The following is a 23,727-nucleotide window of genomic DNA, read 5'->3' as shown; positions in this document are numbered from 1 at the left end:
TTATAATTATTAATATTGTCAAATTTAAAAAATTCAAGATTGCAATTTTGTTTATGATATTTAATATCCGTGCATGATATTATGTGAATTTATATAGATATTATCTTGCAATTACGAAAAATATGTACAAATTTTAACGCAAAAATAAATAAAAAGCTCTAGATTAGGGAGATTCAAAGTATTACAACGAGAGGAGTGGTTGAGATATTCTATTATCTGGAAATAAATAAATAGGATTATGGATTTTGAAAAGAATTTTCATTGTTTAAATTTTATCCTTAAGTTGTATTACTTCAAATTTAATTGGCTTTTTATGTCGAGTTTGAATGGTATAGATGTTACTTTTTTAGGGAAAGATGTCAAACATGTAAGATGATATATATAAAATTATTCTCTCTTTTACATTTATAATTTATAATATGTTTGAAGATAAAATATCAAATAAGGTCTTTAACTAAAGAATAACATTGTTCATGATTACATGCATTCAAATAAATTTATTTTTGATATATTACAAGCATAATTATTAATATTGTTAGGTTTTTAAAAAGTTGAAGTTTTTACTTTTTTACGTAAATTTCAATGTGTAAATGGTATTATGTAAATATTTATTTTTTATCATGCATTTGAGAAAAATCATTACACTCCTTAACTAAATAAAAAAATGAAATACATGAAATTAGGGAGAATCAAGAGGTTATGGAGATCATGGTGGAGTGTGAAGTCCAATCACTAGCCTAATCTGGCATGATTTGTAGTGTGAATGGTTGTCATGACTGTTTGGCATGATGTAGTGTGAATGGTCTTTTCCATTTCAAATCGGCAAGTATGCTTCTCGACATAACTTTCACTATCGACATTTTTGAAATGATTTTCTTCCCTTCGGCTTAAGCCGACATACAATTGGATGACCTTGTAGCTTGGTGTCAAACGCATGATTATTTATACCAAAAATGATATTAAACCGCCAGATATCATCCACCCTACAGTATCTGTGAAATTTAAATGGACACTCACATTTTCTCGATCTGGTGTCATTATGTTTTGACTTTCGAATTTTTGGAACATATTTTCCACTTATCTCGCATTTCATCATTACAAATTCTTGCCTTTTACTAGTGCCATTGTTGGATCTTCCAATCACAACACCAAACCTGAGCTTGCTAGCTACCATTCAGACCCATTCAAGCATATGTTGACGAGCACTAAAAATTTAATCATTTGTAAATTATTGTCGAACATCTATCGTTTTAACGTCGTCCTTCACCTCATTCGGCTTAGCATCGTCATCCACCTTGTCCGAAACCCTTATAACAACTTTGGGAAATATGTTGGGGTGCACCATAGCTAAAACGGGCAAAAACAGAAAATCTCTTAAAATTTGTTTCTGAAATAGAGCATGTTTCGGATATGCACATCCGAAATATAGTAAGTGCGTTTCGGATATGCATATCCAAAGTGACGCTGTTTTTTATCCAAAACTCAACATCAACGCAAGGAAATAAGTGATGAAATGAGAAAGGTTTACCTTAAATTGCATCTTTCTATGCTCTAAAAATTTAAAGCGGAATAGAGTATAGAAAGATGCAATATCATATTATTTATTTTGGTCATAAAAATAATTTATGACATGCCGCATTTCTTACAAAATTGTCACATACTTTATCTTGTCCAAAGTTTATCTTAATTCCATCTTTTAGAAATTGTTTATCCATCTTATGGAGTAACTAGAGCTATTCATGATAGAGTTGAATGGTAAAATCAAACCTAACTCAATTAAATCTAAGAGTAAGAGTTCACTCAAATCAAGTCGAATCATTTGAGTTTATTCAAAACTAAACCAAATCAAAATTATTGATTTTGTATACCATTTCAAAATTTTAAACCGTATCAAATCGTTAGAAGATATTTTTTTTTTCAAACTGAATCATTCATTAAAGAAGCGAACCATTAACCCTTTTTCAATTTTGTTTTTAATTTTAAAACTTTTAAGATTTTTCATTTTCAGTTTCGATTTTTTTTATCTATCATATGATTCAGTTCTAAAATTGTTTGTACAATATAGTTCAATTTACTAAATAAACATAACGGTTCAATTATTTTAACATCAGTTCGGTAGTTCGATTCATAATTTTTTTAATAGTCCTAAGAGCTAGGGGTCTACGAGTTGAATTTGATCAATCTCAATACCCAATTCATATAGGATACTCCGGGTTTTAAATTAGGTAAAATAACCACTCACTATATCAATAGACAAATTTAAACAAACTACTCATTTCGGATTGGGTTGGACAGTGGATTGCCCAAATAATTTTTCTGTTTTGATAATATTAAATGACTAAATAATTAATCACCATAGTTTTTCATATAAATCATTCAACATTTTTATCTTCTTAAAAAAATTAGATAATCTATTTTTACTATTTTTAACATAAAAAATAATAAAAGATAACTCCAAATAATAAAAATTATCATAAAATACTAGCAATAAATTAAAGTTGCATGATATAAATGTGTATTATCATCAAAATAACCAAAGAGTAAAATATCTATAATTAGTTAAAGTCACAATAGACAAAAATAGTAAATGTCAAGAGACTATAGTTGTGTGTGCGTGTGTGACCTAATAGTGAAGACTTGGGTCTTGAGAGTATGTTCTTTTCAAGGTCTCAAGTTTAAATCCTGCTAGATATAAATTTCTTATCAAAAATAAAATAAAAAAAGACAAGAATTATGAGTTTTTTTTAAATAACCACTTTTTTCAAAAATAATACTCAAATAACCACTCTTTTAAAAAAAATTATCAAAGTAACCACTTTTCAAATAAAATAAACTCGTCGCACAGAGGAGACATCACACTGTGAAGTGTAGAGCATGCATAGAAATTAAAGAGGAGGTGTCACACTGCATGGCGCATGCACTTAAATTTTAAGAGAAGACATCGGTCAGTGTGGCTACTTAGTTGTTATCAAAACTAACAACTGAGTAGACACACTGAATGGCACCTCCTCTTAAAATTTAAGTGCATGCGCCACACTAAATGACATGACAAAGGTGTATGCGCCATGCAATTTGGCGCCTCCTTTTTAATTTCAATGCATGCAGTGTGGCGCCTCCTTTATGTGGCGAATGTTTTTTGTTTGAAAAGTGGTTACTTTGATAATTTTTTTGAAAACATGGTGATTTGAGTATTATTTTTGAAAAAAAATAGTTATTTAAAAAAATCAATTAATGCGCATATATTTGATTTTGAAAGGAATAATGTGATATGAGTATTATTTAAATTATGAATTCTCAATATAATAAATACACATAAAAAGGAATTATTGACTTTTAGTTATTCTCAAATTTATATTTATATCTCAATTATTTTAATTAATTTAATAGAATAATTTTTTTATATTTTGAATTTATTTTTAAAAATATTTATTTATAATTATTTTGATTTAAATATACAAATCCTAACTTCTCTTTGTAATCATTTTTTATTAATTTAGTATAATTTAATTTTTTATATTTTTCGATTTATTTTAGTGATGTATAATATAATTATATTAATAATATTGACCATTTTTTTAATTAATTTAATATACTATAACTTTTTATATTTTTGAATTTATTTTTAGAAATGTATAATATTATTATAATTATTATATTATACACTTCTAATTATAATAATGATTATGATTTTTAGAAAGATCACTTTTTCAATATACAATTTTTTCAATATTGAATAACTTTCCTTTTATGAATTTTCAATATTCAATCGTAACCTTCTCCTTTTTCAATATTTAATTTTATAACTTCTCTTTTATGTCAATTCAATTTTTCAATTATGATTATTAAATTGTAATTGTAATATTTGAAATTTATAATTATTATTTGTAATCAATTTTATATCTCTTTGGACTTTGAAAACATATAAACCATGTCAAATAATAACATTGCACCAATCAAACTCTCTCATTTATTAGGCCTTTAGAACAACATACGCATTCCGAAATTAAACCTCAGTTATCGACTCATACAAAGAACTCTTTTATCTTAAAACAGCGATCATCCTCTATCCATTCAAATTGTTCTTCTCAATGCAACTCTTCCAATTCCCATACATCTAATTATTTATTCAATTCAATTTTCCATGTAAGTTAATTTGTGTTGATTTCTGGTTTTGGATGATTTTAGGTATATAAATGGTTCCAATTTCCTCTTCCAAAACACGCTTTCTCTCCTTATACATTGGTGTCTTTCCCAGAAATTGTTGGGAAAATTGATAAGGACTATTTTATTGGTAAAATCACTTTTGTTTAAAATCGATTAAGTTATTATTATGTGCTTTATTATCTTATACGGTTGTATGTTTTTTATATTATTCTTTTTAATCATAGATGAAACTATGTTTACTTTGAATTTTGGGGGCATGTGTTTAGCCAAATATTATTATTTTGTTTTGGTTTATGTTTACATTCCTACTGTGATATGTTTACAATATTGTCATTGGTTTTGGATCTGGTTTAAGTTTCTTCAAGTCACATTGTCTAGCCTAAACTTTACCCTATGCAGAATTTAGATTTATTATTGATGTTACATTGCATTGTCTTGAATTCACAGTGAAAATGCCATTTATTTGTTAGTGCGTGGGGCACTTTTAGTGAGGAGAGAATAGAGAGAATAAGTAAATAAGGACTATATTAATGAATTGAATTGTACAAATAATGATATAGACTATGACTATTTATATACAACTCCGATTGGGCTTGGGCTTACACAACTTGGATTATATTTGATATTATTAGATTTGATTTGATTTGATATTATATTAATAATACCAATCCCATTAATATCTCAACAAATCCCAATAATATCTCAACATACCCCCCCCTATAATACAAGTTGTCGAACAACTCTAAAAATAGTCAATCTGAATTATTCCTTATTTCTTTCTCAAATTTAGGAATTTGTCGATCTTTAATCCTTTGGTGAAAATGTCGGCCAACTGTGCTTCACTCGAGCAATGCTTAACTTCAAGTTCACCTCGATTTACCTTTTCTCTCAGGAAGTGAAATCTAGCTTCGATATGCTTTCTCGTTCCATGCAAAACTGGATTCTTCGCCAGATTTATGGCTGACTTGTTATCGATTTGCAACACAAGAGGTTTCTTTACTTCGACCTTCATTTCTTCAAGTATCGATCTGATCAAGTTGCTTGACGTGCAGCATAGGATCCTACTATATATTCAGCTTCACACGATGATAATGCCACCACAGGTTGTTTCTTCGAACATCATGAAATTAGAGCACCAAATACTTGAAAGAAATATCCAGTTGTGCTTCTTCGATCTTCCTTATCTCCACACCAATCAGCATCTGAAAAACAAGTGATTGTTACTTCTTTGTCTTCAGAATTTTGTTAAAATAGAATTCCATACTCAATCGATCCTTTTAAGTATCTTAGAATTCTTCTTGTAGCCTTCATGTGTGACACTCTTGGTTCACTCATGTATCTGCTCACTAATTCGACAGCGAAACCTATATCAGGTCGACTATTGCACATATACCTCAGAGATCCCACAATTTGCTTGAACAAAGTTACATCGACTTTGTCTTCATCTCCATGCTTCTCCAACTTTAAGTTTGTTTCAACATGTGAGGATGCAGGATTCGAATCATCCATTCTGAATATCTTGAGTATCTCTTTGATATACTTCCTTTGATGTAGCACCATACCTTACTTTGACATTTGAATTTCCATGCCTAGGAAATAAGACAATTTTCCCAGATCCGACATTTCAAATTCCTTCATCATCGGCTCTTTGAACTTCGACAAGTTCTCCAACCTATTTCCAGTTACCAGCAAGTCATCAACATATAAGCATATGATTGTTATAGTTTGTGCCACAACCTTAACATAGACACCATACTCAGATTTTCATTTGACAAATCCTAACTAGACTAAGTATGAGTCGCTATTCTTGTTCCTTGCCCTAGGTGTCTGCTTGAGATCATAGAGTTCTTTGTGCAACTTATATACTTTACTCGCTTCCTTCTAAATCACAAACCCTGGAGGTTGTGTGACATAGACCTCTTCGTCTAAAGGACCATTCAGAAATGCTGATTTCACATCTAAATGAAATATCGACCAGGCTCGACTGGATCCCAATGCTACCACTAGTTGAACAGTCTCCAATATTGCTACAGGAGAAAATACTTCAGAGTAGTCGAGCCCTGCTCTTTGAAGAAATCCTCGAGCTACTAGACTTGATTTATGTCTTGCTATCGACCTATCAGCATTGTGTTTCTGTTTGAACACCCACTTTACGTCGATGGCTTTTTTATGTGCTGGAAATTCGAATAACTCCCATGTGTTGTTTCTTTCAATTTCCTATAACTCTTAGACCATATCTAACTTCCACTGTTGAATCTTTAATGCCTCGCTATAATTGATTGGTTCAGCACCTGCAAGTAAAGCAAAATGAACTAATTCTCCATTTGGTGGAACTTCATCATCAACTACCACTTGATGATCATGAAGTCTTGTTGGAGGAAATCTATTTTGTTGAGGTCTTTGGCTTGTTTCAACCATAACTTCTTCAACTTCGACTGTGTCAAGAATGTCAATAACTGCTTCTACTTTGACTTCGACTGGATTCTCAACAATTCCTTCAACTTCGACTTCATCAGTTATACCAAACCAGATCTTAGATTTGACATGGTTATCTTTGATTGCATTCATAACCACCATACCTTCAGAATCATCTGAATCTTGGCGTGCAAAGTTTGCTCCTTCGTCTTTGCCTTTTATCGATCCATTGTCTTTTCTGTAACAACAATGTTCAGACAAGTGACTCCACTTCTCACAGTGATAGCACTGCACACCTTTACCTTTCTTATCTTCTTTGTCCTTTCGATAGTTTCCACCTCTTCCTTTCGAGGATTCAGAAGATCTATCTTCAACCTGCTGATTGTGAGAATTTAACTGAGGCTTCTTGCCCCGAGTCTTGTCGAATTTGCCTTTGAATTTGTTAGAACCACCATTATTTTTCCATGTCTGAGCCTACAAACCTTGTATCGAATCTTGAACTCCTTTCCTTTTGACAATCCTAATCTCATGCGCCTCCAACGAACCAACCAAATCTTCCAATTTTAGTATTTCAAGTTGATTGGATTCTTGAATAGCTACGATAACGTGATCAAATTGAGAAGTCAATGTACGCATTACCTTCTCAACTATCATCTTATCAGTTAGGGTTTCACCACAACCCTTCATGAGATGGACGAGTTTCTGCACCTTCGACACATACTCTGCAACCTTTTCGTTTTCTTCCATTGACAACAATTCATATTGTCGACGCAAGGTCTGTAATTTGACAACCTTGACTTTCTCACCTCCTTCTTAATATTTTACAAGAATATCTCATGCCTCCTTCACTAATTCAGCATGAGAGATTCTATCGAAATTTGCACAATCAACCGCCATTGGAATGCAATACGCAGCCTTGCAATCCTTCTTCTTGGCTTCGGCGTGAGCAGTTTTTTGTGTGTCGGATGCATTTGCAGCCAACACACGAACTCCATTAGTAACCACTTCTAGGGTTTCATGAAAGCCAAACAGAGATTGCATATGTTTTTCTCCATCGGATCCAATTTTTACCGTCAAGCATTGGAAGAGTATTCAGAATGCCATTAGTACCATTCATCTTTGCAGCGATTTATTCACTTTTCCTGGAAACACGATCTCTGACGTGAAGTTATCAAGAACAATAACTAGGCTCTGATACCAATTTGTTAGTGGATGAGACACTTTTAGTGAGGGGAGAATAGAGAGAATAAGGAAATAAGGATTATATTAATGAATTGAATTGTACAAATAATAATAAAATTATTTAGTGAAATAAAATATAATAAAAGATTGTGAAATTTATTCAAAATTGAGAGGAAATTATGTTTTATAAGAAAAACATATTTGTTATTAAAAAATATTAAAATTTATATATATTTTTGAAATATTAATAAGAATCACCTTAGTTACTACAATTGTGAACAAAAATTATAAAAATGTATTTTATTTAATAGATAACTTTCACTTTTAGCAATAAATACGTTTCATTTTATTAAATTAAAATACCTTTCATTAGTTTTGATACCAACTATTAATACTATTTCTTAAGATAACGTGAATTTAGACAATAAATTCATTTTCTTAAAACAAAATTTTTCTCTCAATTTTAATCAAATTTTACTAGCCTTTTTTATTTATCAAATAAATCATATTCTCTTAAGTAAACTACAAATTTGATAAATTTTTAAATAGAGTATAAAATAATTAAAAAATTATATAAAAAACAGAAAGGAAAAAAACTCATAAAATGAATGCATAAAAACTCATAAAAAAACTCATAAAATGAACTCATAAAAATAATAAAATTGATAAACTTTATTTTATTTTAAAAGAAATCAGGAATTCTAAACATTACTCTTTTATAGTTTGACTTTTAAAGTAACATCAAACATTCTTAAAGACAGTAACAAGAGATAAAATAATACTGGTCAAGCATCATTCATAATATGTGTTTCTAAGCATTTAAGAAAGTGTAAAGCAGATTCTAATGTTTTCAATGGAAAAGTAGTTTCCTCAACTTCCAACTGATAATCATATGAGATCTTCACATTAACCAAAGTCTTATCATCACCTATGGCAGATAGCTTGAAACTTGTTTTATAGTATGAGAAACCTTGATTCAAATATCCTCCTTCAATCACTTGTAATCCAATTTCATGGGATGAATCATCAATCTCTGTTATCTTCTCCTTCTGGTAACTTACTGGAGATACACCTATGATTCAACTCCCAAAGAGGAATTAATTTAGAGTACTTATATAAATCGTTGAAGTAAAAAAGAATGAAAGACTGACCTGAGAAGAAAGTGAAAAGCAAGACAGTACCGACTCCTCCACTGCCTTCAATCACTTTGAGATCTTTCACAATGTTTGGTATGATCTTCGGAATTGTTACTATCATATCTTTGGACAGAGCATGCCACAAGGTTTCTAACCTTACACAAATCTCAGCTTGCTGGTTGAATTCTTTTGCCATGATAACGGTTCACACTTTGACTTTAATGGAACAAAAAGGTTATTATATAATACTAAGTTTCGGATACTTATGATAAATACAAAAGGAATCTCAACATAAATATGGAAGCTAGTTAAAATTGTGATTCCTATAATTAATGTTAAAGTTGTACGTATTACTTTATTTGTTGGAAAGTTTTATTTATAAAATTAAAATTTGTAAAAAAGAGGAAATAAAATTTTGAAAAACAGAAAATTATTATTATTACTATTATTTTATATATGGTATTTCGAGGTTTTTATCTATTTAAGAAATAAACCATTATAAAATGTGGGTGAGATTTATTTATTGCATTGAGAGGAATAATGTGAATGGCCATTAGAGTCGTAATGAATTTATCTTCTATAGCAAAAATTAATAAATAAAAAGAAATAAATAATTGTTAACATCATTATAAGAAAAATTACATAACTACAAAATATATTTTTAACATAAAAACACAATTACAAAATTGAAAAAGTTAGATATTTGTTAAAATATACTTTAATTGTCATAAAAAATAACAATTATAAATTGAATGGAAAATAATCACACTTAATAGTCATTTATGTGATAATTAATAATAAATAATTTAGTAACCAAATAACCAAGTGTTAGTGATTATTCATGGTTTAATTTAGTGAAATAAAATATGATAAAAGATTGTAAAATTTATTCAAAATTGAGAGGAAACAATCTTTTATAAGAAAACCACATTTGTTATTAAAAAATATTAAAATTTATATATTTTTTAAAAATATTAATAAGAATCACGTTAGACCATCTCCAAGGGGATACTGCAATTGTGCTAGGTGGAGAACGTTCTGGAATAAAAAATTATTAAAAATTATAAATGTGGTGTGTTTCAGCTTTAATGTGAATAAAATTGTGGAACCCAATAGATGTTCTTTAGAGTTGTATCATTAAAGTGATAATTGAGTGAATTGCTTCAAGATGATGTGGCTTAATGGATCTCACAAAAACCCCAAAAATGAATTGCATCATTGGAGATCCTTAGTTACTATAGTTGCAGCAGGTATTTTGGATTTGAGTTCGATTTTACCCAAAACTCTGATTTTTTTTAATGGATTTTTTCTTTTTTTTTTAAACTGATCCACCCAATTACCCAACCTAACACTTTTTCTAGATTTTTGTGAGTTTAATGGAATTTATGGGTTGACCTAACCCGTGTACACCCTACTAAGAGCATAATTATCTGTACATGAATGCGGTTTCTACACAGTTTTTGAAGTTACAGTGTCAGAATTACTTGAATATTTGAGAGGAAAGGCGTACTAAGAACATGAATGCGGTTTCTACACAGTTTTTGAAGTTACAGTGTCAGAATTACTTGAATATTTGAGAGGAAAGGCGTCCTTTCTTTTTCAAGCGTTCTGCTATGTGGGTGGGAACGTTTCTACACTATCTCTTTCCATTTAATTAATATTAAAATATTCTTTTTTCATTGCCAATAGTTATAATGGGGGTATATTATGGAGTTTGATGAGATCTACTTTAAAGTTTTTTATGGGTTGAATGGATATTTGAAAATTTTAGTTGAGCTGCTCAAATAATTTAAATGTAATATCATAAAAAATTGAGTGGGATCCATTTAAAGAATTCAAATGAGTATAATAGATGTGGGTGCTCTAAGAAACCATTTATTGTTAACGAACCCAAATGAAAAAACATGATATTGCCTATTAATTCCATAGCATGATATTGCCTATTAATTCCATAGCAAGCTATCCAACTTCTGATATTCATGCCAACAATTATTTAGAATGGACACGGAATTTTGTTCAAAGCTATTTGATTATTTTCACACATCAATTTTTGCAGATACTTGAACTCCCTACTTTCCTTTCCCTTTACCCTTTCCTTGACCTTTCTTGGCTTCAAGCTTGGCTTGCACACGAGCTGCAGCTGCCGCTTTTTGTTCTTCTCTCTTCTTCTTATCCTCCTCTTTTGCAGCAGCAGCAATCTCTCTCTGCTTTTTCAGCTCCCTGTGTTTTATTTCAAGTCAGAACAGTATACACATCACATTGCGATATATCCCAAGCAAACAAAAATAACAGTTTTTTTATATATAATGATGTTTGCGTCAGTTGAATGGCTGGAGCTCACTAGGGCTAGGGAAAAGCACCAAGGCTTAAAGAGCATTTTCAAAGCCGAGCCACACCAAAAATAATCAAACTGTGATGGGCAGTTCACAAACTGAACAAAAACATTTGGTTCATGTCTTTTCCTTTCAGTTTTGGGTTTTTGTGAACATTCTTAATATTTGATTTAGTTTGATTTTTTTAGTTTTTTAAAGAATCCTAATATCAATTAATAATAGCAATTTGATAGAGCTCGGTCCAAAAAGATAAAGGTAATCTGGTCTGAAAACAAAGAATCAGTGTACCGAACCTTTATACCATACCAGTTTGGTTTGGGAAGAACCATCAAGAGTTCAGCTCAATTTTACCGAATTGTGGCAACGGGTCAGTTTGGTTTGATTTTCCTTCTTGAACCAAACCATGAAAAGTCCTACTTCTATATAAATACTAACATATCATGCCTACCACTGAGATTCTCATATCTAAATCATGATTTGAAACCTCGTCTTTATAGGATGCAAGTAGAATTCTTACTTAACAGCTCGACTCCACTTTTGGAAAGGAAAAGAAAAAAAAAATTACTACGCATAAATGTGCTACGACTTACTCTAGCCTAGCCCTCTCCTCTGAAACACTTCCAGTAGTTGAGCCCTTCCGTGGCCTACACGCAACTAGCTCAACTTCAAAAACAAGTGTTGCACTGCAAGGGAATCCAAAAAAAATAATAGTTAGAGACATTCATCCTCATGTAGATGCAATTCAACTTATTGTGAGTACTACTAAGGAAAGCAGAATAGGAAACAAACCAAGCTTGAAGAATTTACTGCATAAATTCATCTGAACTTAATAGGATATCTATCTTGATATTTTGTTAGACTAAAGATTTTGATAATAAATGGTCCTTATTGGCATTTTTAAATTTTTGTTCTAACCAAAACTAATGTGTGCATGAAATAAGATAAGTACTCTGGAGGGATATCTGGCGGAGATCCTGCGCTACCATATGCATAATCTGGCTTGCATGTTATTTTTGCAACTTCTCCAACCTGTTGAAACCAGCAAAAAAAATATGAGACCAAAACCTTTGTATACATTAAAACAGGTTCTCAAAGCATGCTCTATTTGACCTTCATGGTTTTGACTGCAATGTCCCAAGCCTTGATAACACTACCCTTTCCAAGTTCAAAGGAGAATATAGTGTTGTCTTCATGTGTAGTGTCAAAGACTTCGCCGGTATCAGCGAGTGTGCCTTCATAGTGTACTGATTGGAGAAACAAAAATACAATAAGAAAGAATAAAACCATGCATGCAGTGTTTCAAAATAAATGGTCTCATTAAAGCATAAATCAAGAACAAATCATGTAATTTAAAAGTATATAAAATCTGATCCTAAGAGATATACTACAAGATGGTCTAGAAAAATATAAAGATATTTTATAATATTCTAACAACTACTTTACTAGGTTTGAACTCTAAAATATTCGCATTACGGACAAGCATACCATCAACAACAGGAAAATCTTCAGTTGGAGCCACAGCATCTGACTTGCTTTTCCTCAAAATGGTTTTGATGACTCCTCCATCACCAGACAAATCAATAGCGTCTCCCATCTTTTACACTGTAAAACAATACACATGAAAATAACAAAGATAAAGCATGAGTTCCTTTTTCCTCCCAACATTGCATTCGAGGCTCTAAAAATAAAGACTCATTGAAAAGTGTAAGCTCCTGAAATCTCCATAGACTTTGACTCATAAACAAGAGTTCACTTAATACAAAAGTAATGCTTAATATTTTGATTCATTGAACATTACTAGTAATAAAGCAAACCACAATGAAGTTTTAAACAATCAATAAAAAATTAAGATGGTCAGACCAGATGACACCAGAATATGGTGTCAAAACTCAAAATTGATGACCAAATTCACAGAACATAAGCACACAAAAAGAGCCTAACAAGTTAAACAAAGGACAAATTGACAAATCAAAAGGCTCAGAATTACTAAAGAGTGAAGGATGGATGGTACTACGGTAGGACTAGAGAGCCTTATTATTCATACATTGCAATTTGGGTTATTTCAAAAACACTGAACCACTGTCATTTTAGACTATGTTTGGATTGTTGGACTAGAACGAAGCAGTGCGGAATGGAACCTAATGGAATGGATCAAATCTTTCATTCCATTGTTTGGGTATTTTTGTTAGTTCGTCAAAATAGAACATAACTAAGTAGTTCATTCTGTTGCATACACCCCAAATTGGGCAGAATGAAAATCAAACAATTGGATAGAATGGATTCCATCCATTATTTGCAAAATCAAACAATGGAATTTGATTTCTTACCACTCCACTCCATCACATACCACCAATCCAAACATCTTCAAACTAGCAATTTTACGCGTGTCGTCTATCCAATTTCACTCAGAAACATTGGTAAGCATGCTAACTAGATTTTGATACTGAGATCCATAAACTCAGTGTAAGAAATTGTAAAAGTTAATTTGACAGTTCAACAACTAATTGCATGCAAAGAAAAAGAACCATAAAAATGGATTAGGCTGTAGACTCGTTCAAATATCTTCAAACTAGCAATTTTTCGCGAGTCGCCTACCCAATTTCACTCATAAACATTTCTAAGCATGTTAGTTCACTTCGATACTAAGATTGATAAACTCAGTCTAAGAAATTGTATTAGTCAATTCAAATTCAACAATCATAGTTACATATACCAAAACGTAAAAACGATTTTCCCTTCGATAACTGCATGCAAGGAAAAACAACCACAAAAATGCAAACCCTAACACTGAATCAAAATATTCATAAATGAAAAAGGGAATAATGAATAAGGGTAAACAGCGTTTATCAAAACCGAACCTTTTTTCTTCTTAGCTGAAGGATGAAGAAGCTTCTGGAACGAATTGGGGTGATAGAGTAACGGAGTTGATAAACAGCGAGGGATTTTGGAGAAGAGGAGTGGCCATAGGCGTTGGATGAAACTGTTTCTTGGAGAGGGGAGATTGGCGTTAAGAATAAAATACAACGGTGATTGGTACTTCACGCGCAGTATCTACGCGTGGAGTATACGCTCCGCGTTTGGAAGTGTGAAGAACATGGAAATGGATTCCTCACGTTAGGTAACTAACTATCAAGCGTTTGATCTAAATCAACGTACGAGATGGTTTAACCGTGTGAAATTAATTTGTGATTTAAACCGTTGATCACAAATGGATAAGCACAAATTTTTTTTTTTTTTTAAAATAGGTTTAAATAGTTTTTGGTCCATGTAAGTTTGCGTGTTTTTGTTTTTTGTCCGAGTATTTTTATTTTTGGGATAAAGTCCTCAAATGTTAAATTTCATTTGATTTTAGTCCTTAAAGTGAAAATCCACAGGAAAATCTGTAGGTTTCCTACGAATTTTTCTTCGAATTTTCCTGCGGGTTTCAAGTTTAAGGATGAAAACTAAAAGGATTTTAACATTCAGGGACCATTTCTAAAAAAATAAGATACAAGGACAAAAATAAAAAACACGTCAACTTACAGGTACCAAAAGACTATTTAAGCCTTTAAAATATAACACAAATTTATTGATGTGTGAAGTTGTGTTAACTTGCGGTTGAGTAAGGATTCACTCCATTTCTTAAACTTCATTTCTTTTCAATTACTATAGTTTTGTGTATATATTACACGTATTTCTAAAACCTGTGACACATATTCACTATTTATTTAACTTTATGCACACAAAACTATGGGTGTTGTTAATTAGTGGCAAGTGGTTGGCCCGTATCAGATTCAGCTCCAAATCTCAAAATCTTTTTAGGGGTTGTTTCAAGTAGATTTTGGTTCTATACAAGCGACTCTGGTTGCACCAATTTGTGAATCGGATGGCTTTTTTCTGCTTCTATAATCGAGCTGAGTCAATGGTGTGGATTGCGTTGAGTCAATGGCGTGGATTGCGTACGATATGGTTCCCAAACTCTTTTTTGTTAGGTGCGCAAGTGTTGCAATATTAAGTTTTCTAGGCTGGAGCCATGCGGTTCTTGTTCCGGAGTTAATATGTTGTTCAAGGTTATTGTTTTCGTCGTATCAGTGTCGGATCACTATATGTTATTCTCTTTTTTGTAGTTTCTACATTGTTCTGTTTGAGGGTTGCGTATCTTTTTTGTATCAGTTTTGGTATTAGGTGTATGTCTTAAGGCCTGTGAAATGTGGTTTAGTTTTGTTAGAGTGGGGATTTTACTGTCATGTATACTGTGATTTTGACCTGTTGTAATTGGCATTTCTTATGCCTCTGCTTTTAGTCTATTAAGTTAATTTGCTCTTTCAAAAAAATTTGCAGTTAGAACTGTAAAAATAGGTTGGGTCTAACAATTCGGCTCATTTGTCTATATTTTATGATTATTTCTTAGTCCACCATACGACGTGGAATAGAATTCTATGGAAAATCAAAAAATGCTCCTCTGTTTTCAAAATTATATTTTTGAACGCACCGAAAATACAGACTAATCAGTATATGCATCTCCGAAACTTGACGACATTATTGTATTTTCACGCGGTGCGCTAGAGATGTCTAGGGTGCATTAAGAAATTCCCTATTTTATTGAGGCATCTCCAGAAAATTTACAAAAGTATATATCCGGATGCATTTTGAGTGATATTGTCGCGTCAGGCATTCTCTCTTTCTCATTCCAGCTGAACTTTCTCTAAAACAAAAAAAATTGTGCGTGAGAAACCCCAAATCTATCATTTTTCAACTTTTCTCCAACTTTCTACTATATTGTGTCTAATCCAAGAGTTTTATCAACCATTACTCAAGTTCATTCAATCAAGAGCTTCCACATCTCATATTTGGTAAATTTTTTCAATTCTCTTTTTTTTATTTGTGATGCATGCATTAGTAAATAGGTTGTTTAAGTTACATTAGGTTGTAAGTTGTAGGTTGTAGTTACACTCACAATACGTAGTTTATTTAGGCATGTGTTGACATTTAGAGCATAAAGCATGAGGCATTTGTGTTTTTTTTTTTTGCCATTTCTACATTTCATGAAAATACAAAAGTGCATTTTTCGTATTTTTTTAAATTTGATTGTCGGAAATGCACTTCTATATTATGTATGCATTATTTAATTTTGCATGTCCGTCATCTAGGTTTAATTTTGTCTGCTTTATTTGGTTTAATTATAGGTAAAATAGTTGAAAACCAAGATTCATCGAGGCATGGTAGAATGTCCAAACATCACTGTATAGGTCATTCTATCTAAGGCACAAAATGCCTTGCAGTATAGGAGGCAGAGAAGGAATAGGGGGTCAGATATACCAGTAGTTCACTTTTACTTCTATTTTGATAATATTTGTATTATGATTTATAATTTGTTAACAATGATGTTTGATTAAGGATTATGCATTGATTCTAATATATGGCATTTTAATTGAATTACCTTAGTGTATAATTTAATTGATAACAAATTTATTATTATAGTATACTTATTATAAATGGTCTATAATATAAGACTTCTTGAAAATATCAAAGCTCACTGCCAAAGGGTCATTACGGAAGTATACTTCCATAAATTTTGTGAAGATGGCTCACTTACGAATGAATGTGGTATATTTAGGATGCATACGGAAGTATATTTCTGAATTTAGGAATGGCGATTTTTTGTTTTAAAATGGTGATTCTTCACCACTAAGGGTGGGAAGAGCAACCCCATAAAGATAAAGGATTCCTCAATATACCTTAAATATTTATAAATGTCTAAAAACACTCATGTCTGAAATCTAACTTTCATGTGTACCCTTTAAAATTTTGCTCTGCTCAATAAAAATCAAACGTTCAAATGTATAGTTTTGAATATTTCTTATTCACCATCTAGACAATAACATCTAGAAACACTCTTAAAGTTTGTTTAGTTGTGAGTTTTTGGAAGGGAGGAAGGGAATATTTTAAATGAAGAGTGGTTGATTAAATTTTTTAAGAGGGAAAGGGAAGGAATCAAAATCCATCCTAGAGTGGTATTTCGTTCTCTAGAATTGAGTCTTTTTGGAAGGAAGGGGAGAGGAAGAATGCTAAATATAACTTATTATATTGACAAAATTAACTTTAATTTTTTTTTATATAAAATCCTAATTTATCCCTGAGAAAATATTAAAATGATAGGTTTTCTATGCAATTGCTCCTTTTTTTTATGTTGGAGCTCTCTTTTTTGCAAATATAAGATTGCTCTTATCTCTAGTTAGTCCCATATGTTACAGCTAATTTTACTTCTATTTTATTCTTTTTTTAAACAACGTCATTTTTATTTTTATTTTCCTTCATGAAAACTTCATTATTATTTTTATTATTATGACTATATCTTCATTTGTTTTCATGTGTTTTATTTTGTTATTTTATTATTGTTTTGTTCCTTAAATTTTATATTATAATTTATTTTTTAAATTTTTTTCATTTGTATTAATTTATTTAAAATATTAAATATTTTATGTTTGATTATTTATGATGTTTATGAATGGAAAAAAAATCTCTTTGATAAATTATACTAAAAACAGTTGTTACACATAAATATGTTACTTAATATGAATGTTATTGAATTTTAAGGACAAAAATATAATTTGGTTTTGAGTGAAGATCCATTTTGGTCCCTCACAAATATTACACGAGTCAAATTAGTCCCTCACAAAAAAATTGATCCAACTTAATCCCTTACAAAATTTAACCGGATCATATTAGTCCTTCTGATAATATTTTTCTCAAATCGGTTTTTTCCTACTTCTAAACCGGCTCTTTTCATACTTTTAAACCGTGATTGGACTGACACGTTGGATTTTTTATTTTTTATTTTTAAAATACTAAATTAATTTTTATTTTTAATTTCATTTTAAACAGTTATCAATGAATAATATCAAAAAAGCCAAAATTATTTCTTATAAAGTAATTTTTAAATAAGTAATTTTTATGATTTCTACTAATATTAACAAATTTTATACATAAATTTTTATCTATGAGTCTCAAATCCAAGTCCCTTCAAGTTAAATGATTTTCACTTTACAACTAGACAAATCAATTTCTATCGTTAATAAAGTGACTATCATTTACAACTAGAAAAATCAATTTCTATTGTTAGTAAAGTGACTATTATTTACAACAAGACAAATCAATTTCTATTGTTAGTAAAGTGACTATCATTTATAACTAGATAAATCAATTTATATTTTTAATAAAGTGACTATCATTTACAACTAGACAAATCAATTTCTACGGTTAGTAAAGTGACTATCAATAACAACTAGACAAATCAATTTCTGTTGTTAGTAAAGTGACTATCATTTACAAATAGACAAAACAATTTCTATTTTATTAAATTGACTGTCATTTAATCTGAAGAGACTTAGGTTCGAGACCATATTGATACAAATTTTGTATTTTTTATTTTAAATTTAGAATTGTTTAAGATTAATCCCATGGAGAAACAATTTTGGCTTTTTTATATTATTAATTTATAATTGTTTAAAAATGAAATTAAAAATAAAAATTTAAAAAATGAAAAGAAAAGAAAATTCAACGTGGCAATCCAGTCACAGTTTAAAACTAGGAAAAAACCGGTTTGAAAAAAATATTAACAAAAGGACTTATATGATCCGGTTTAATTTTATAAGGGATTAAATTGGGTCTATTTTATTGTGAAGGACTAATTTGACTCGTGTAATATTTGTGAGGGACCAAAATGGATCTTCACTCTTTGGTTTTAAAATCTCATCCCTCCCTTAAAATCAAACATATATTATTTAAATAAAATTCTTTTTCTTCCATTCTTTTCCCCTTTTTTAAAGAGGATATATATTTAAATAAAAATACATATTCATATTCTTTTATATCTCATCAATTACATTCATTATATTTATTGTTGGGTATTTGTTTTGTGATTTTGTTGTATTTTGGGGGTTAGATATGAATCATTCAGATGTTACTTTCCCGACATGACTTTGATCCATTATGTCTCATCTGGTGAGATTAAGAAATGTTTTTTTGTTGAATTTAATAAGTGTACTTATGTGTAGGACTAGTAGCAAAAAAATGTGGATTATAATTTTTGACATGTTTACTAATGTTATCTCTTTTATTGTGCAAGTATAGATAAACGGTTGATGAACAAACAAGATAAAGGTATGGTCGATTAGCACAACACAATTTAAGGCTTGAAGTACATAGTGTGAGGTAGGAAAATCATCTGGCACCATTGAGGGATTGTCATCACATATTCATGGATCTCGGTCAAATGGGAAACCCCAGGCTAGTGCATCTATTCCTACATCTTCTCCTGCCGCACTTGAGGGATTTCATAGAGGCTTATCATACATGTCATTTCTTCCACTATTTATTATATTTATATTGGCACTAATCAGCTAATGGTGTGGCATTAATTTTTGAAGTTATTTAAGACACTAAAGTGTATTAACCATAGTAGAAAGACAACATAGTTGGAGTATCCTGATGAGCCATTATTTCAGCAAGTATTAGTACCATTCAGACTAAAAGATGTTTGTTCGACTAGTTTTCAGTTGATTGGACATGGGTTTATGTCTACCTTTATTGAGAGATAACACACAGAGACATCGTTATTTTATTTATTTTATTGATAAGATGAGTATCACGTTGGACTATATATCGTGCATCCTGTGTCTTCCTATCACATCTACATTGTTAGATCACTGACCAATTTACAGATCAGAGGCACAAGACTTAATGCTTACACATTTAAGAGTCAATTAAGGTGAGTCTTAGGAGGAGATTATTAGTACATGGGGAGCATGATAAGTGCCAGATTTACGTTAAATATGTCGACACTTATTGACTTATTTTACAAGAAATCGATAAAAAAACCCAATTTATCTAAGAAAAGTGAGAAAACACATGTTTGAAATTTTCATGTATGCATTAATCAATAACATGAGAAATGGACTAGAAAAACACGATTCAGCATGCAAAAACTAAGCTAAAGTAAAACCTTGAAGAAATGTGACTCCCTAGGCCTAGCATGGGTGTTCTAGGCGCATTATGGCATGGCCATATGGCACAACCAGTTGCAACTACTTAATGGTGAAGAAAGGGCTAGCTTTTTAGTCAAAGGGGCAGTGAGTTGAGTGCGACTCAATGCACCTAGCCCACTTGGTTGCACATGGGGACTAAGCGAGGATCCCCGGGCTGGGCGAAAACATATTTGCAACACTAAATATTTTGTTGCCTAAGGAAAGGCAAATGTTTTTTGCATGGCGTGGAATGCAAAGATGATCTAAACAGTCATAAATGAGTGGAATCACCAACGATAGGTTAATGACAGAAGGTCAAAGAACAAAAGGCATTAGAAAAGGTTTTGTTCTCTTTAAATGATCCATTCATTATTAACTCTTAACTATCTTTGACATAGCTTGACTATGAAATATTTTCTTTATTCCAAATTTGATTTGTCTACTGTCTAGAGAAAACACGTTGACATAAGTTATGAATTGTAAAGTCTACCCAAGTAAGATGTGTGCAACCTCGTGTTCTACTTAAATAATGAGAGTAGACATGCATGATAGGTTCTTCCCTCAGTCACAGTTACTTGAAGCAAAAACAACAATTTCAGTGTTCTCTCAAGGTGTGAATGAAACTCTCAATGAGGCATGGGAAAGGTATAAGTCAATGTTGAGAAAGTGTCCTAGTCATGGATTTGATGAACTTACTCAGATTCACATTTTTCGTAATGGCTTACAACCACAACCTAAGCTTATGTTAGATGCTACTGTTGGAGGTTCCTTGATGGCTAAGACAGCAGAGGAGGCAATAGAGATAATTGAGAAAATGGCCAGAAATGATCATCAGGTGCAACATAACCGAGGAGTTGTTCAAAAGAAACCGGGGCTTATTGAATTAGGAACCAATGATGCTATTCTTGCTCAGAATAAGCTTCTTTCTCAACAAGTGGAGGAGCTTACAAAACAAATGGCAAGGTTACCTCAACAACTCAAAGAGCTACAAGATCCTAACAAGAACAAACAATTTGCTTCGTGTGAGCTTTGTAGTGGAGACCATCCTACCGGATATTGTCCACCGATGAATGAAGTGAATTATATGGCGAATCAAAATCAAGGACGCTATCAACAAAGACAATCTCCTTACCAAAATCAAGGTGGATACCAACAAAGGCCTAATGCACCACAATATGGCCAAGGGTGGAGACAAGATAATTATCAACAAAGACAAAATCCTTATCAACAACAACCACCTTCTCAAGACAAGCCTTCAAAGTTGGAGGAGACTCTAAATCAATTCATGCAAGCATCAATGGCGAATCAAAAGAGTAATGAAGCGGCAATAAAGAATCTAGAGACTCAAGTCGGCCAACTTGCGAAACAACTAGCCGAGAAGCAAACTGGACCATCATTCACGGCAAACACTCAAACCAATCCTAAGGAGCATTGCAAAGCGGTTTTAACTAGGAGTGGGAGGGTGCTTGAAAGTGAAGTGGAGAAGGAGGTTGAGGAGGAGGAAGTTAGGATAGAAAAGGAGAAAGAGGTAGAAAGTGAAGTAGAACCAAAGAAAAATGAGGGAGTTTTAGTTGAAAATGAGAGTGAAGAAAAAAGTGAGGAAGAAAAAGAAAAAAATAGAGAGAAAAAGAGAAAGATTCAAGAGGGAAAGAAGAAAGTTATGAGTCCTCCCGTTCGGAATCTACCTTATCCTCATGCTCCCTCAAAGAAAGATAATGAGAGGCAATATGTGCGTTTTCTGGACATATTTCGGCAGTTGCAAATTAATATTCCTTTTGGTGAAGCTTTAGAGCAAATGCCAAAATATGCCAAGTTTATGAAGGACATCCTCACAAAGAAAAGAAGTTACACTGAGCCCGAAACGGTTGTCTTAGATGCTAAATGTAGTGCAATCATTCAAAGTACTTTACCAAGAAAGGAAAGAGATCCGGGAAGAGTGACTTTGCCGGTTACTATTGGTGACATTCATATTGGAAGAGGCTTGGTTGACACGGGTTCAAGTATCAATTTGATTCCTTTATCCATGGTCAAGAGGTTAGGCATTGTTGATATGAAAAATACAAGAATGACACTTCAATTAGCCGATAAGTCTACAACTATGCCTTTTGGGATAGCGGAAGATTTTCTTGTGAAAGTTGACAAGTTCTTCTTTCCAGTTGATTTTGTTGTCATTGATATGGAGGAAGATGTTGATACCCCATTGATACTAGGAAGACCTTTTATGAAGACGGCAAGGATGATGATAGACATTGATGATGGTTTGATGAAATTGAGGTTCCAAGATGAGGAAGTGTGTTTTGATCTCTCAGAAGCAATGAAATATCCAAATGATACAAGTGATTGTTTTAGAATTGATGCTATGGAGGAAGTTATCATGCAAGTTGAAAGTCGAGCTCATGTGTTCAATCCTCTTGAGAAAACATTAACTAAAGCTCTTGATGTTCTCAACGAAGAAGAAGAAAAAGAGATTGAAGAGTGTTTGCGAGATCTTGATTGTAAATGCAAGCTTCTCAAGCATAGTGTGTTTTGATGAAGACAATATGGACATCAAGCTTTTATAAAGGATGTGCAAAAAGAATTTCAAGTATCAAGCAAAAATACATCATTTCAAAGTCTTGAAGAAATTGTGAAGATTCAAGAATCAAGCTAAAATGTCAAAGGTATAAACAATACTCACTTTGACATATAATTGTTCACAAATATATTTTCATGCATATCATAAACATACTACAAAGTGTCATCCCTCAAAAGAACATTTAAAACCTTTTTCAAAGTTAAATTTCAAAATAAAGGTTTTAGGAACCGGGTTATCCCTATGGGGGAACCGGTTCCCAGCATTCTCAGTTTTCAGTTCTCTGTGTTTTACTATGGGGAACCGGGTTGTCCCTAGGTGGGAACCGGTTCCTCAGTTCAAAATTTGAATTTTCTGCTGTAACGTTCAGCAGGAACCGGGTTGTCCCAGGTAGGAACCGGTTCCTACTGAACCAGTGTGTTTTTTCATTGCATGATCTTATTCAAACGAATCCATTTTCTTACCACTTGATCATTGCATTGTTTCATGGAAAAATAACCATTCAAAGAGGTGTTTAACACATTATAAATACTACATATTTCAGAATCATTATTCACCTTCTTCATTAACAATTCATAAACCATATATTCTTCATCTTTCAATATTTCCAAGTGTTCATCAAATCTTATCTTCAAGTGAAACTTTCTATACACATTTTCATTGAGAAATCCATTCAAAGTTTCATGCATACATTGTGAACACTTATATTCATTTTGAGAATTGTTTATTTGAAGAAGAAGATCAATCCAAGATTGATAGTGCTATACAAACTTCATCTAAATCTCTTGTAAAAAAATTCAAAGAAAATTATCTCCTTACTATACAGGATTGTTGGAAGTAAGTGGTGTGTTTGAAGAGGATTGTTCTTCATTCACATTAGTGTTGATTGATCTTAAAGGTGTTAAGAACCTTTGATCACC

General features: G+C 31.7%; 2 protein-coding genes across 3 annotated transcripts; both read right to left on the bottom strand.

Moving 5' to 3' along the window:
- Positions 1 to 8,461: 8,461 nt before the first annotated feature.
- On the bottom strand, positions 8,462 to 9,187 carry LOC131617569 (phytohormone-binding protein CSBP-like). Its single transcript, XM_058888835.1, has 2 exons — positions 8,913 to 9,187; positions 8,462 to 8,833 (listed from the first exon to the last, which is right to left on the bottom strand). Exons 1-2 carry the CDS (start codon positions 9,091 to 9,093, stop codon positions 8,547 to 8,549), a joined length of 468 nt encoding a protein of 155 aa, XP_058744818.1. The 5' UTR covers positions 9,094 to 9,187; the 3' UTR covers positions 8,462 to 8,546.
- Positions 9,188 to 10,792: 1,605 nt separating this feature from the next.
- On the bottom strand, positions 10,793 to 14,244 carry LOC131620949 (peptidyl-prolyl cis-trans isomerase FKBP20-1-like). Of its 2 annotated transcripts, none has more exons than XM_058892144.1 (6): positions 14,089 to 14,244; positions 12,716 to 12,832; positions 12,341 to 12,474; positions 12,180 to 12,259; positions 11,821 to 11,913; positions 10,793 to 11,117 (listed from the first exon to the last, which is right to left on the bottom strand). In XM_058892144.1, exons 2-6 carry the CDS (start codon positions 12,822 to 12,824, stop codon positions 10,967 to 10,969), a joined length of 567 nt encoding a protein of 188 aa, XP_058748127.1. In that variant the 5' UTR covers positions 12,825 to 12,832; positions 14,089 to 14,244; the 3' UTR covers positions 10,793 to 10,966. The 2 variants fall into 2 exon arrangements, with proteins under 2 accessions (XP_058748127.1, XP_058748128.1); XM_058892145.1 differs by having other exon boundaries at positions 12,716 to 12,824; positions 14,089 to 14,219.
- Between the last annotated feature and the right edge of the window lie 9,483 nt (positions 14,245 to 23,727).

The sequence above is a fragment of the Vicia villosa genome, linkage group LG7, assembly GCF_029867415.1.
Source record: "Vicia villosa cultivar HV-30 ecotype Madison, WI linkage group LG7, Vvil1.0, whole genome shotgun sequence".
NCBI lineage: Eukaryota > Viridiplantae > Streptophyta > Magnoliopsida > Fabales > Fabaceae > Vicia > Vicia villosa.
The sequence above is the reverse complement of the archived record's forward strand: the minus strand, read 5'-3'. Positions and strand labels throughout refer to the sequence as shown.

Bases quoted from the DNA above. Each gene is read 5' to 3' on its own strand.
- LOC131620949 (XM_058892144.1), bottom strand. From the start codon at position 12,824: ATGGGAGACGCTATTGATTTGTCTGGTGATGGAGGAGTCATCAAAACC. The intron at 12,475-12,715 runs GTATGCTTGTCC...TTCTCCAATCAG, and splicing joins AGATTTTCCTGTTGTTGATG to TACACTATGAAGGCACACTC. The intron at 11,118-11,820 runs GTAAGTCGTAGC...AATAAAACACAG, and splicing joins GAGGAGAGGGCTAGGCTAGA to GGAGCTGAAAAAGCAGAGAG.
- LOC131617569 (XM_058888835.1), bottom strand. From the start codon at position 9,093: ATGGCAAAAGAATTCAACCAGCAAGCTGAGATTTGTGTAAGGTTAGAA. The intron at 8,834-8,912 runs GTCAGTCTTTCA...GTTGAATCATAG, and splicing joins GCTTTTCACTTTCTTCTCAG to GTGTATCTCCAGTAAGTTAC.